The 13,591-nt window shown below is 33.4% G+C and overlaps 1 protein-coding gene across 1 annotated transcript; it reads right to left on the bottom strand.

Moving 5' to 3' along the window:
- Positions 1-2,337: 2,337 nt before the first annotated feature.
- On the bottom strand, positions 2,338-7,418 carry LOC134723807 (uncharacterized). The gene is made up of 2 exons (XM_063587354.1): positions 7,117-7,418; positions 2,338-3,708 (listed from the first exon to the last, which is right to left on the bottom strand). Exons 1-2 carry the CDS (start codon positions 7,123-7,125, stop codon positions 2,464-2,466), a joined length of 1,254 nt encoding a protein of 417 aa, XP_063443424.1. The 5' UTR covers positions 7,126-7,418; the 3' UTR covers positions 2,338-2,463.
- Between the last annotated feature and the right edge of the window lie 6,173 nt (positions 7,419-13,591).

The following is a 13,591-nucleotide window of genomic DNA, read 5'->3' as shown; positions in this document are numbered from 1 at the left end:
ATTATTATGCAAATGTATTTTTTGTGAAACAAAAATTTGACAAACTCAGTGGCAGATCCAGAAATTTTCATGAATGGGGGCCAATTGAATGCCTAAGTGGGGACCCGCTCCGGTCATAATTTGTTCATTTCCTGTATAAGCAAATACAATTTCTCCCAAAAATAGTTCATGCATGTAGGTTCTCAGATACTATCAGATACCATCTCGTAAATTTAAACCAAATCATTCTGAAAAGCACCTAATGTATTATATTACTCTCCTCTCTGGTTTTAACTGGCATTTAATTTCGGTTATTTTATAAGAATCATTTGGTAATGCATGCAATTAGCGTCTCCTACGTGAAGTCTTTAACAATAAAACTTACTATTAGAAACAAAAACACACTAATAATTGTAGTGTTTGGTACAGGTAAAATTGAGAAAGGAAATGGGGAATGTGTCAAAACGTTAACAACCCGACTATAGAGCAGACAACAGCCGAAGGCCACCAATTGGTCTTCAATGTAGCGAGAAACTCCCACACCCGTAGGCGTCCTTCAGCTGGCCCCTTAAAAATATGTATACCAGTACAGTGATAATGGACGTCATACTAAACTCCGAATTATACACAAGAAACTAAAATTAAAAATCTTACAAGACTAACAAAGGCCAGAGGTAGAGTGTCACTTTGCTACAGTTGAACATAGGACAGTTTAATGCTGAATAAAGGAGAGAACTTTTTTCTCAGAAAACACAGGCAAACCTTCAAACAATCTACCCACTCTGAACTGTGTCCACAATTGTTTCCCTAGTAAAACTTGACATGTTTTCTTTAATAAGTCTATAGATGGCTGCTTGTAGACGTAATGTGCAGGTTGAAAAAAAACATAAATAGTTAAAACGGCTTAAACAGACAAATATATGTAACAATAAAGCAACATTAGGTACTAGTAATATGACTCTATGAATTTCATTTGCCAGGTTATTTCTACACCAACTTTTATCTATTGTGTAACTACAATAACATGCCCTAGATACATTGGAATCGAAAGTGGATAATGACAAAATCTTAAGATTTTTTAGACTACATATAACCAAAGTATTGTTTTATTGTGCAGTGATGTAAAAGAATTGACACGAATATTCACCATTCCGATGTTGAGGAAACATTTGAATAATTGGTCTTGCACTAATCTATACCAACATACATAAAACAATATAGATTCAAAGACGTTGAATTAACCAGAGATAAATCGTACTATAGAAAAATGAAAACCCACTCAAATCAGAAATGATCATTATATCTTAAATTGATGCTATAAAGGTTTCTTAATTTTTGTTACGTTCGAAAGATGTGTTTTTCAATACTTTAGTAACCAATCGGCATTGTAATGAGAAACAAACGTGTTTCTCTTCTTCTCGACTTTTCATGCATTTACCTGTTTACATTATCTTCTAAAGACGAATGAAAAGCAGCTATACAGATATTTGCATCTCACTGAATAAGTCAAGTTTGATGACTATGTTACGTTGAACGCATTGATCTCATCGATCATGAAATAAAAGGATAAAACATATATACAATTAAGTCTGTCTTATATCATAACTTGCATCTTTAATTGACAATGAGGGTCGGTTAAAAACAAATCTGTTGATTTTTACTGTTTTTGTATATTTAAATATGTTCAGCAATGTAGAATGACGTGTATTGTATCAAATCATACATATACCCCGAAAAATACCCAGGGTTTAGACTCAATGAAAACAAGTAAGATTTCCTCAGTATTTTTGTTGAATACTAGTAGGTGCAATTTTGGTACTCGGTGCGATTCGGGTACTGTGACGTTAGATACCTTCCAAATATCGTGGTGTATGTGAAACCATGCCCCCTTTTATACTCAGTGACGTGAACGACAGACATGATACATCGTATATTGTGTTTCTCTTTAGTTTAGCAACACTCTGTCCAGTTCATTAAGAATGAAATGGATTGATTGAGTTGACACCAAAAAAGATTTGATTGTTCTTAATATTTTGATTATGTATGACACGTTAAATTTTATGGAAAAGTGTTTGGTTATTGTAACAGATATGAAAAATGACTGAATGATACTCAGCTACATCATGAAGGAATAGACCAGTATGGCATATTTAAATGTGTCGGACTGTTATCAAATTAATGATGACTCGGGCATTGGAAAGACTTGTTAAAAGAAACAGTAGGCATTTATTCTTAACTATTTTTATAATACTGAATACAACAGAACATTTTCATTCAATATTTATATCGATTCTGACAAAATGGAAGCATAATCAACGAAAAACAAGAAAATTAGTATGTACACATTATGCACTTCAATGTTGTTCTTTGCATCAACAGATCAAATAGCTCATGCGCGAATATATATTCGGGTCCATATATTCGACAACATGGTGACATAACAGATACTTATCATGAATAATAAATGTTAAATCTGTAATTTTTTTATCGATTTAACAAATGTTGTGATATTACGCCTGATAATAAGTTGAACAATTCTTTGGCCTGTGTTGGAGTTTCAATGACATCGAATTCTTCGATATCTAAAAACGTGAGAGTATTTATTAATTGTCTAAATTCTTCTTTAGTGCCTCTAGGTAGAACAGCATCCGCGTATATATCAGTTAAGTAATCCAATACAACTATGTCACACGGCAATTCATAAGAGCAGTCATATTTATCGTAAATAAAAGGTTGGTAGTACATAACGTCAGGTATACCATGTGGACATTCAACATTTCTTTGAGATCTTATTCTGTGCGAGTTCCATGATTGTAGAAACATGTCTAAATGTCTCTGAATAAGTGGTAGGAAACAAAACCGTATGCATTCAAGATGCACAGGGTCGGCATTGTTTAGTATACCTTCATCTACCATATCTTTAAACAAATTCCTCCAAAATGTTGTGAAATTTCGCATCAGAAAACTCCATAGCATTTCGATCTTTTGGTTGGCAGTTGATCTTCCTATTGAAACACTTCTATGTCCTGCCATGCTATCAGCATGAAATGATCTCAAAGCTATTTGAATACGTTCAATTATAACATTTTCAGTTCCTGCATCCATGCGTACTACCCTTGGAACCCTCTTGCTTGTCTTCAAATACTCAAGAAAATGTCCTGCAACTATACGGGGATTTTTATTTGAACTTGTAGCCTTCAGCCAAAGTATCTTTCTTGAAAAACCGTCGATTCCACCATGAACAGATATTCCAAACGGCTTTAACTTATCATATCCATCGACGTGGATGCAAAAGCTCGGTCCGTTACTAGTGTATCGTCTTCTTGTAAGCCTATGTCTTTGTCTCCTTAAAACGCCTTCTCCGTCAATAGCTTTCAAAACTAGCCTAACCGTGTGTTGTGAAGCTCTTACGCCTAGGCAGCGAAGTACATTCCATAAAGATCGATAACCTATATTGGTATATCCTGCATTTCTTAACTGTAAAATTTTTGTAACAATATCAGATATAGCACTTTCAACTCCTCTTTTTTGCAATCTCAAACGTTTTTTAATTCTATAAAATGATCTTTCGCTCAGCATTATATGATGTATGTTTAGTAAAAACCCGAGTACTTCTTTTGTTGTAAATGAAAAACTTGTATAGTATACAACTAGTTCGTCTAATGAGGCATCTATGTCTGGATATGGAATAGCACTGGCCTTGCAGAACAGGAGAAGAGCAAGTACCATCTGAAACATAAAAGTGTACAACTTAGAACTTTAGACTGTTATTTTGTTGCATTTGTTCCACTGAAATGGTCTTATTTGATGTATAGTAAACTTGGGGAAGATGTTCAGATAGCCTTAAAGATTGGATCAAAATGAATGTATGCAAAGATATTTATCAGTAGATAACTGTATTATATTTTAAGCTGCGACGGCAGCATTTCGTAATTGGATGGTCGCAAATTAACTTTACTGGCGTTGGCAGAGCCAGTAATGGGTATTTGCAATCTTCAAATCACCAATTGATGCCGTGGAGCTTAAAATACATATTGTTATCTTCATTCTTATGAAACTGAGAGAAAACTCAAATCATAAATTTTAAATCTGCCATGCATCGTTTGCGCTTGTGTGTAAATTATCATAACATCAATTGTCAATTGATGCCATGAAAATTAATGACGTTATCCTATCAAATGGAACTAAAATACTGAACTCCGATGAAAATTCAAGACGGAAAGTCCCTTATCAAATGGCAAAATCAAATGACAAAACACACCAAACGGATGGACAACGACTGTCATATTCCTGACTTGGTACAGGCATTTTCAAATGAAGAAAATGTAGGATTGAACCTGGTTCTATAGCACCAAACTTCTCACTTGTATGACAGTCGTATCAAATTCCATTCTATATAAAACGATGTACATGTATGAACAAAACAGACATAATAGGAAGCTGAAGGACGCCTCCGGGTTCGGGAATTTCTCGCTAAATTGAAGACCTGTTGGTGACCTTCTGCTGTTGTTTTTTTATTTGGTCGGGTTGTTGTCTCTTTGACACATTCCCCATTTCCATTCTCAATTTTATAATAGGTCACATAGCAATAAAATGGGTATATCAGTCATACTTGTGTAACAATCTCAAAACAAATAAATATTTAACAAAAAGTCACCTATCAAATTAAAAACCCGCAAAGGGTTGCTAGCGAACTCGTACAAGCTTTCTAAAAACTGTTTTTTTTTCAATGCCAATTTATAGGTCTAATTTTGAGATTAATGTTGAAATATGCAAACGACTTAAGGTTGATTTTGTTCTACCAAACAGATCATATTGAAATTCTATCACGATGTTAATGTTGATTAAAGAGAGGTTTGTGTGGAACATTTGGATTGTAATTTCAACCGTTTTTAAATCACAGTTACCTTGTTGACCAGACTAACATCCGCCCCTTTTTATTTTTGCTTATTTCTAACTTCCTCTGTGGTAGTTTTTTTGACATAAAAGTAATAATTAAAAACATTTTTAAATAAAACCACGGAAAGTCATAATCAATACAAACCTATTTCAAATAAGTCATGCTCTTAGTAGTTCAAATGTAAAGAAACTGTATTTTTGCTCATTTTGATATGCATGCAACGTGTAACAAGAGTGCACACACTGAAATGTCTCGCCTTCTTTACTAATCATTGATATTATGTTGATAGTCCTAAGAATAAAGCTTTATTACAACTGTCACATAAACTTAACATTAACCAAGATAGCTAAACAAAGACCAATGAACCATGTCAGGCAGACATGTACAGCTAACAATGCTTCCATACAACAAATATAGTTGACCTATTACTTAAAGGTAAAGAAAAATAGACCAAAACACAAAAACTTAACACTGTGCAATGAACCGTTAAATTGAGGTTATTGTAAAATAAAACCTGCGGGACTGACATTCAGATCATAATTCATTTCAGTACACCAAATATAGTTGACATTTGGCATATAAAATTAGATAAAAAGACCAAACCTTAAAAAATTAACTTTGACCACTGAACCATGAAAATGAGGTCAAGGTCAGATGACATCTACCCGCTAGACATGTACACCTTACAATCATTCCATACAACAAATATAGTAGACCTATTGCATAAAGTATGAGAAAAACAGACCAAAACACAAAAAACTTAACTATAACCACTGAACCATGAAAATGAGGTCAAGGTCAGGTGACACCTGCCAGTTGGACATGCACACCTTACAGTCCTTCTATACACCAACTATACTAGCCCTATTGCTTATAGTATCTGATATATGGACTTGACCACCAAAACTTAACTGTGTTTACTGATCCATGAAATGAGGTCGAGGTCAAGTGAAAACTGTCTGACGGGCATGAGGACCTTGCAAGGTACGCACATACCAAATATAGTTATCCTATTACTTATAATAAGAGAGAATTCAACATTACAAAAATTCTGAACTTTTTTTTCAAGTGTTCACTGAACCATGAAAATGAGGTCAAGGACATTGGACATGTGACTGACGGAAACTTCATAACATGAGGCATCTATATAAAAAGTATGAAGCATCCAGGTCTTTAACCTTCTAAAATATAAACCTTTGAAGAAGTGAGCTAACACCGCCGCCGGATCACTATCCCTATGTCGAGCTTTCTGCAACAAAAGTTGCAGGCTCGACAAAAACTAAAGTTGATTATTTTCCTTTCTTCTTTTCAGGCTGAATCGGAACCAAACAATTTATTTACCCTTTTTCCCTTGGGATCAGAAAGCACTACTCAAAATGATTATTTGATGACACAATTAAAATTGTATATGATTTGATATGGTTAACCATATATGCCTGTTATAAACAGGTCGGGAACTCTAGATTTTCTGACGTGAGAATATATTGCATAGTAAAAATGTAGTAACTTCCAAAAACGGAAGGCTGTTGTGGCCTTAAAATACTGACCAATCGACTCAATGAACTGCAATGCATTGTAGGCTATTTCGAGTTTACTATGACTCGGAAACACGTGGAATTAGTAGGAAAACTGTCAACTATTATAGTTTCTGGGACTCTCATAATAGATGGTGTTGTTCTGTGAATGTGTCTAATGTAAAATACATAACATAATATTCAATTTGCATGTTCAGATTAAAATAAGTCTTGTTTACTGGCGTCACGTTTCTATTTTCCTTTTCGGCTTGTAAAAGTAGTTGAACTGTTTTTTATACGCCTGTCGAAACTTTGACGGACCTACAAATGTATTATGGTATATAATTGTCGTCTGTCCGTCAGTTTTGTTCAGTGGTTAAGGTTGATCTTGCAGTTGCGAATAAGAAATGAATACCCTTTGGCAAGGGATGGAAAAGTCCTTGTTTTGCTATGGCAAACCCAAAAAATATAAATTTCAATCAATATATGAAATAAAAGGTGCACAGAGGCATTATATTATAAAGAATTTGTGAAATTTTTATTAAGTTTTGTTCAATGGACAAGGATGAGTCTCGCAGATAAAAGGTACCTCCTGCATGGCTACCATAACGGACGGAAAGACAGGTGGGGGCAACGATTTCTATATACCCCCACGTTTCAAGTTGGTGGTATAAAAAGAACAAACAGTAGCTATTATGTTGATACCATGAAATATTTACTTACCAAAAGCATTGTTCAGAATGAGGGTAGCTTCCTTTGTATGTAGGTCCACTTAGTCTTCTCTAGTCAAATGAAGAAATTATTAAAATGGTCTGGTTGATCGGGTGTTGATCATAACGAAAATGGCCGTTGAATGGCTGCTCACGCTACATATGTAAATTGAAATGTGCTATCGCCATAATTATGATGACTTAGCTTTAACTTCCGAAATTTAAAGCGAAAAAAAATCGTAAATCGCGTTAATTAAGTGGTACCGTTTTTACACAATAAAATCATCGCAATAACAAAGACGTCTTGTTGTTAGATATAACGAAATATTGCCATAAATAAGGCGACTTGTTGTATATATATAGCAAATATTGCGATAATTAAGTCTTCTTAGTGTTAAATTTAACAAATCATTGCGCTAAATAAAGTGCCTTGGTGTTAGATACAGCGAATTATTGCGATAAATAAGACGTCATTTTGCAATATACAAAACATTATCGCAATGATTATCAAATATGGTTTAGTTATAAACAATTACACAAGGCAGCTCCAGGCTTCCGTATATAGTAGTCTCAGTTATTTAGTAATAAAAATATCTTATTTAGTTGATAAGATATCTTTACAAGAAACTATACAAAAGATATCTTATATAGTTTATAAGATATCTTATAAACTTTAATAAGATATCGTTTAAACTAAATAAGATATATTTGTAACAAGTTTAATTAGATTTCTTATTTAAATATCAAGATATCTCTATTAATTTAGAAGATATCTTATTTAATTATAAAGATATCGGATTTAACTTTCTAAGATATCTTGAAAGTGAAGAAATATAAAAACGGCTTGCCATATGCCTGTATATGGTTTGATTTGAGTTAATTTCAATTTTTCTCTATAAAATTACAATTTTCCTCTATAAAATTACAATTTTCCTCTATAAAATTACATTTTTTTTATTTACAACTTTCATATTTATTTATATTTATATATTTTTATAACAAGATAAAAACAATAGGCACATCCATTCAATTTAGACCTGTGAGAGAATGTTTTCAAGAAGGACTTCATTAGTGAGTTCAGAGGTTTGGTTTGGGATATCCAGTGGTAATTTGTTCCAATCGTTGATTGTTTGGCTGAAGAATGAAAATTTAAAACCGTCTTTGATACATTTTCAAAGAGGTCTGTATGTTTATTGATGGCACGTAGATCTTATTTTAGACTCTTTTTTTTAAAATTATTTTATCTTGCAATGGTATTGCAATTTTAAGGTGGATAATTTTGTGGACGATTTGGAGTCGATTTGGTTTAAACTTGCGTTTTTTAAAGGTTTGCCTTCTAAGATTTTCTAGCATTTCAGATACACTGCTGGTATTGTGATATCTGTTGCAAGTGTATTATGGTCACAGTACTTCTTTGTACTTGTTCCAATCTTTATATATATTTTCTGAGATTTTGTGGATCCCGAACAGTTCAGGGCCGTAGCGTAATGGAGGCAAATGAGGCAAATGCCTCACTTTTGAAACGACGACCAAACTTTCGAAATGTCTTTTTTTTAAATTATGTATTTTACATTACCAATATGCGAGTTTCGAGTTTCAAATTATCTACCGGCACACTACATACAGTGTGTCCAATCTGCAGCAGCGATTACAGCTTTCACCATAGCAGTGATGGTAAAAAAATAAGTGTTCCGAAAACAAATCAAAATAAAAAAATTGAAACAAATCTTAATGTCGTTACAAAACTGGTAGAAGAAGGGTTCTTAAAAGAAAAAAAAGATGAAAAAGGTAACTCATAAGTAAAAACACCCCCTATTAGTATGCTGGCTTATTTTCCTTGGTTTATGTTTGAATCGATAACGCTATACATGTAGGTATACCAATGTTTACAATATCAACTCACTGAACAACAAATGCTAATCAATAAAATAATTCATTGACCATGTCATGCATGTTGACCAAAAATAATAATTATTAATAATTAAATTAAACAAAACCATGAAGCGCTTTTTCTATGTAAGTGTCTTTGACAACTGGTCTTTGATGTATAAGGCAATTCATGTTTTTTTTTATCTTTAATAAAAGTATGAAATATATTTTTGGTATTGTTTGAAAATATTTTTTTCGTGTTTCTTTTTCTGATTATGATCAGCATTGTTTGGTTGTATGCTAGCGTGTTCAGTTGATTCAAGGGTTCTAGTGCGGTAGGTCGTGGGTTCGAACCCCGGTAGGTCAAACCAATGACTTAAAAATTGGTAGAATAATGTGACCAGGTAGGTTGACAGCGGAATGTTTACAGACAACTTGTGATCACTTGTGTGTGACATTAGAATGCTTATAACATTTTCTCGTCTTCTAGAAGCTTATAACTTGCTACTGGAAATAAATATAAATACATGAATATGCATAAGAACGTGACCAACAGAGATTAATTTTAATATTTACTTATAGGGTAGCTAATAAAAATAACGCATTTTTGTTATTTTTGCTTTTGTTTTTTATTATAAATAGTAATGCTGAAATAAGCTAGCTTCTCCCGTTTCAGCCACAAAACCCCCCTAAAAAAAGGCTCAAAATTTTTTCGCCTCGCTCCACTCGGCGAATTGTCTCACTTTAAATGAACATGCGCTTCGGCCTTGAAACTGTGCAGCAGTATTCTAATTTGGGTATAACTATAGTTTGATAGGCTCTTTCCTTTACTCATTTTGAGTCCATGCATGTCGTAATATAAATGTATTTATCTTTTCTTTGTTGCGACTCTAAGGATGTTACATTTGTCCGGGTGAAATGACATGAACAGTCTTTCTCTCATTTTATAGTTGCTTCGATGTCTTCTTGAAACTTATTTGGCTGTGTTTAAGATAGTCAGGTCTTTTTCATTTTTAGCCATGGCGTTGTTAGTTTATTTTCGACTTATGAATTTGACTGTTCCTTTGGTATCTTTCGTCCCTCTTTCATAAATCGACTGAAAGAAAACAAATCCTGGTAAAAAAAACCCGAGGGAAACACATCAACTATAAGAGGAAAACAAACGAACAACAGGAAGACTGAAGTGAACAAATAAAAACAAACCCGAACTGTTTGATAACAACTGTCATATTTCTGACTTAGTACAGGACATTATAAGAAAAAAAGGTGGGATGACACTGGTTTAATGGCTAGCCAAACCTCCCGCTTTATAACAATGTTAAGAAATATCACTGACATGACTACACTACGTGATAGAAATATGGCACAAAGACACCCAAGAACATTCATCACAGAGAAACGCACAAACAAATCATAGAATATCGACTCAACATGCAAACTACAGAACAGCAACGAACATATTTTATCAACGACAGACATCACACGATTTAAAAAAAAACAAACAAACAGTGACGCTCTTACGTAACTTAAATGCAATCTCGAACTTTATACAATTATTTTCACAATTTTCGTCCAAAAATAACAGTTTAAGGAAGAACACAGTAAAGATCAGTACAAATTTCTTTGAAAAATGCCTATAAAAAAACCCACCAAAAAGTAAAATCACAAAAATACTGAACTTAAAGGAATATCAATTCGGAAGGTCCATAACCACATGGCAAAATCAAATAACAAATCACATCAAAAACGAATGGACAAGAACTCATATTCCTGACTTGGTATATGCATTTTCAAATGTAGAAAATGGTTGATTAAACCTGGTTTTATAGCGCTAACTCTCTCACTTTGATGACAGTCTCATCAAATTCCGAGTCAGGAATTAAGCGATTGTTTTTCACTTCTTTCGTTGATTGATAACGTTTGATTTTTTTTTTAATTTTATGTACCTTTCCTTTTTTGAATTTGCCGTGGAGTTTAGTATTTTTGTGATACATCTTTACTTTTAACTGACACTTTCAAAACGCTTACTGTTACCTTGTTAAGATTTGTGCCTTAAACAATCGAGCATTTTCAAATTTTACTGCAGATATACTAAACTTTCTATAAACAAATCTTATGCAGATAATATTAATTGTTCTTTTCTAGATTTGAATGTTACAGTTTTAACTCTATGTTAAAACCTACGACAAAAGAGACGATTTCTTGTTACCGATGCCCCATTTTTGGACGGTCATAACTCTTTGGCCTCTATGTTATTATCATTGGTATTAAAGAGATAATCGTAACTGCAATTACGATTATCCCAATATGGCGACGGTAGATATAGGTAAAATCTTTACACTATTTTTTCTTAAATGTAGCATGTTTTTGTCAATAGTTACTCAGCTGCAAGGTTTATCTTTAGACAATATACGTATAGTGTCTTGAAATATGAAATTTATTTGTATGAGGCTTAGAAACGGGAAAATGCGAGGTTCTTTTCCCGTTTCGTGCCGAATACAAATAAATTTCATATTTCAAGACACTATACGTATATTGTTTTTATACTGAAATCGGAAAAAAAAATGAAAAATGAAAAAAACGTGTAACAAAAATTGTTAAAAAAAGTGTTTGAAATTTCCCTCTTGAGGTACCATTTTGTGGTATTTCCCTATGAGCGTAGTCCAGGTGGTAAGACATTGGCGTATTAAGGAATTAGAAAGGAAAAATGAACTTAATTAATAACATTTGATAAACATGATATATAAATAACCAATTTGAAGACATTAAAGTTTAAATTGAAAAAAGTTTGACCATTGTTACTTTACGTTGTCATGGTCGTGACGTGATGTTGTTGATGAAATACAATAAGGAGGCGGGGCTTATAGGTCAGTTGGGGTCATTGACGTATAAAGCTAGACGTTTATACGTATAGCTTTATCTGTACAGTAAACTAGCTGATTGCAGTATAAATACCATTTCATCATATTTGAATCGTAACGGTGCACTGGAATTGTCTAAGCGCTGTGAAAATAGCTGTTGAAAAACTTTAGATGATAATTGTAACTCGGAAAAAAGATAATCGTAATTATGGTATTTAAAAATAAAAAAGATAATCGTAACTGGAAACTGTTTTATTGATATTGACACTAAAAACGTATATCTGATAGCATATTATGAAATTATGGCGATGAATTATTTACGAAACGTCCCAACATCTTATGAAATTTATTTTTATGCATATATAATTAATAGTTCTTATGAAAACAGCTACATACTAGTATATCATAAAATTGGAAGGGTGAACAAGCTTCAAGAAATTTGGAAATGGGAAATCACGAACTTTGTTAATATACAGAAATTTCCAAGAACTAGGTATGCCACAAAATATGTGAATGCTATTTTCACTACGCTTAGACAATTCCAGTGCACCGTTACGATTCAAATATGATGTAATGGTATAGATAAACCTTGCAGCTGAGTAACTATTGACAAAAAAAGAGGGATGAAAGATACCAAGGGAAGTCAAACTCATAAATCTAAAACAAACTGACAACGCCATGGTTAAAAATGAAAACGACAAACAGAAAAACAATAGTACACATGACACAACATAGAAAACTAAAGAATAAACAACACGAACCCCACCAAAAACTATAGGGGTGATCTCAGGTGCTCCGGAAGGGTAAGCAGATCCTGCTTCACATGCGGCACCCGTCGTGTTGCTTATGTGATTACAAATCCGGTAAATAGTCTAATTCGGTAGGTCAATTTCATGAAAGGGAAGGAGATCGTAGTTACGACGTAAGAAACATATCCGATATCATTTGTGAAACGGTTATTCCATAACGGTCAACCAACTCGTGATGGCGTCCGTAAAATTTACGAAGGGATGATTTCAACTTCACCATTTGGAACTCTTGGTTTAATAGCTTCCTTGTGAGCAGTAACCCTCTATCAAGAAAATCATGATAGGAAATGCAAGCACGGGAATATCGTATCAATTGGGAGATATATACCCCGTATGCGGGTGCTGCTGGAATGTTGCTACTTAGAAATGGAAAGTCCACAATTGGAAAGCTGAAATCATCTCTTTTGTCGTAAAGTTTTGTCTTCAAACGACCCTCATTGTCAATTTCTAGATGTAAGTCAAGATATGAAGCCGACTTAACTGTATCTGTAGTATCCTTTATCTCCAATTCTATGGGATAGATGCGATCCACATAGTCACCAAATTTTGAATTGTTTAGTGAAAGAACGTCATCTATATAGCGGAAAGTAGAGTTAAAGGATATTGCTAACTTCTTATCTTTCTTCCTAAAACATGCTACATTTAAGAAAAACGAGTGTAAAGATTTTACCTATATATCTACCGTCGCCATATTGGGATAATCGTAATTGCAGTTACGGTTATCTCTTTAATACCAGTGATTATGGCATTATCTGTAGTCGCATTGTTGATTTCAATGAAAGTAATTTATGTTTACCATGTAGATTTTTAAGTCAGGGATTTTGTTACCACAAATCAGTTAAAACCTTTACAAAACCCTCTCAAAGATAATCAAATTTCGTTGTGCCTGTATTATTCCGATTAAAAAAAGGGATATCACATCCCAAATTTGCTTGTTATATTGTTTTTA

Source organism: Mytilus trossulus, chromosome 6 (genome assembly GCF_036588685.1).
Source record: "Mytilus trossulus isolate FHL-02 chromosome 6, PNRI_Mtr1.1.1.hap1, whole genome shotgun sequence".
NCBI lineage: Eukaryota > Metazoa > Mollusca > Bivalvia > Mytilida > Mytilidae > Mytilus > Mytilus trossulus.
This window is presented reverse-complemented; position numbering and strand designations above follow the sequence as displayed.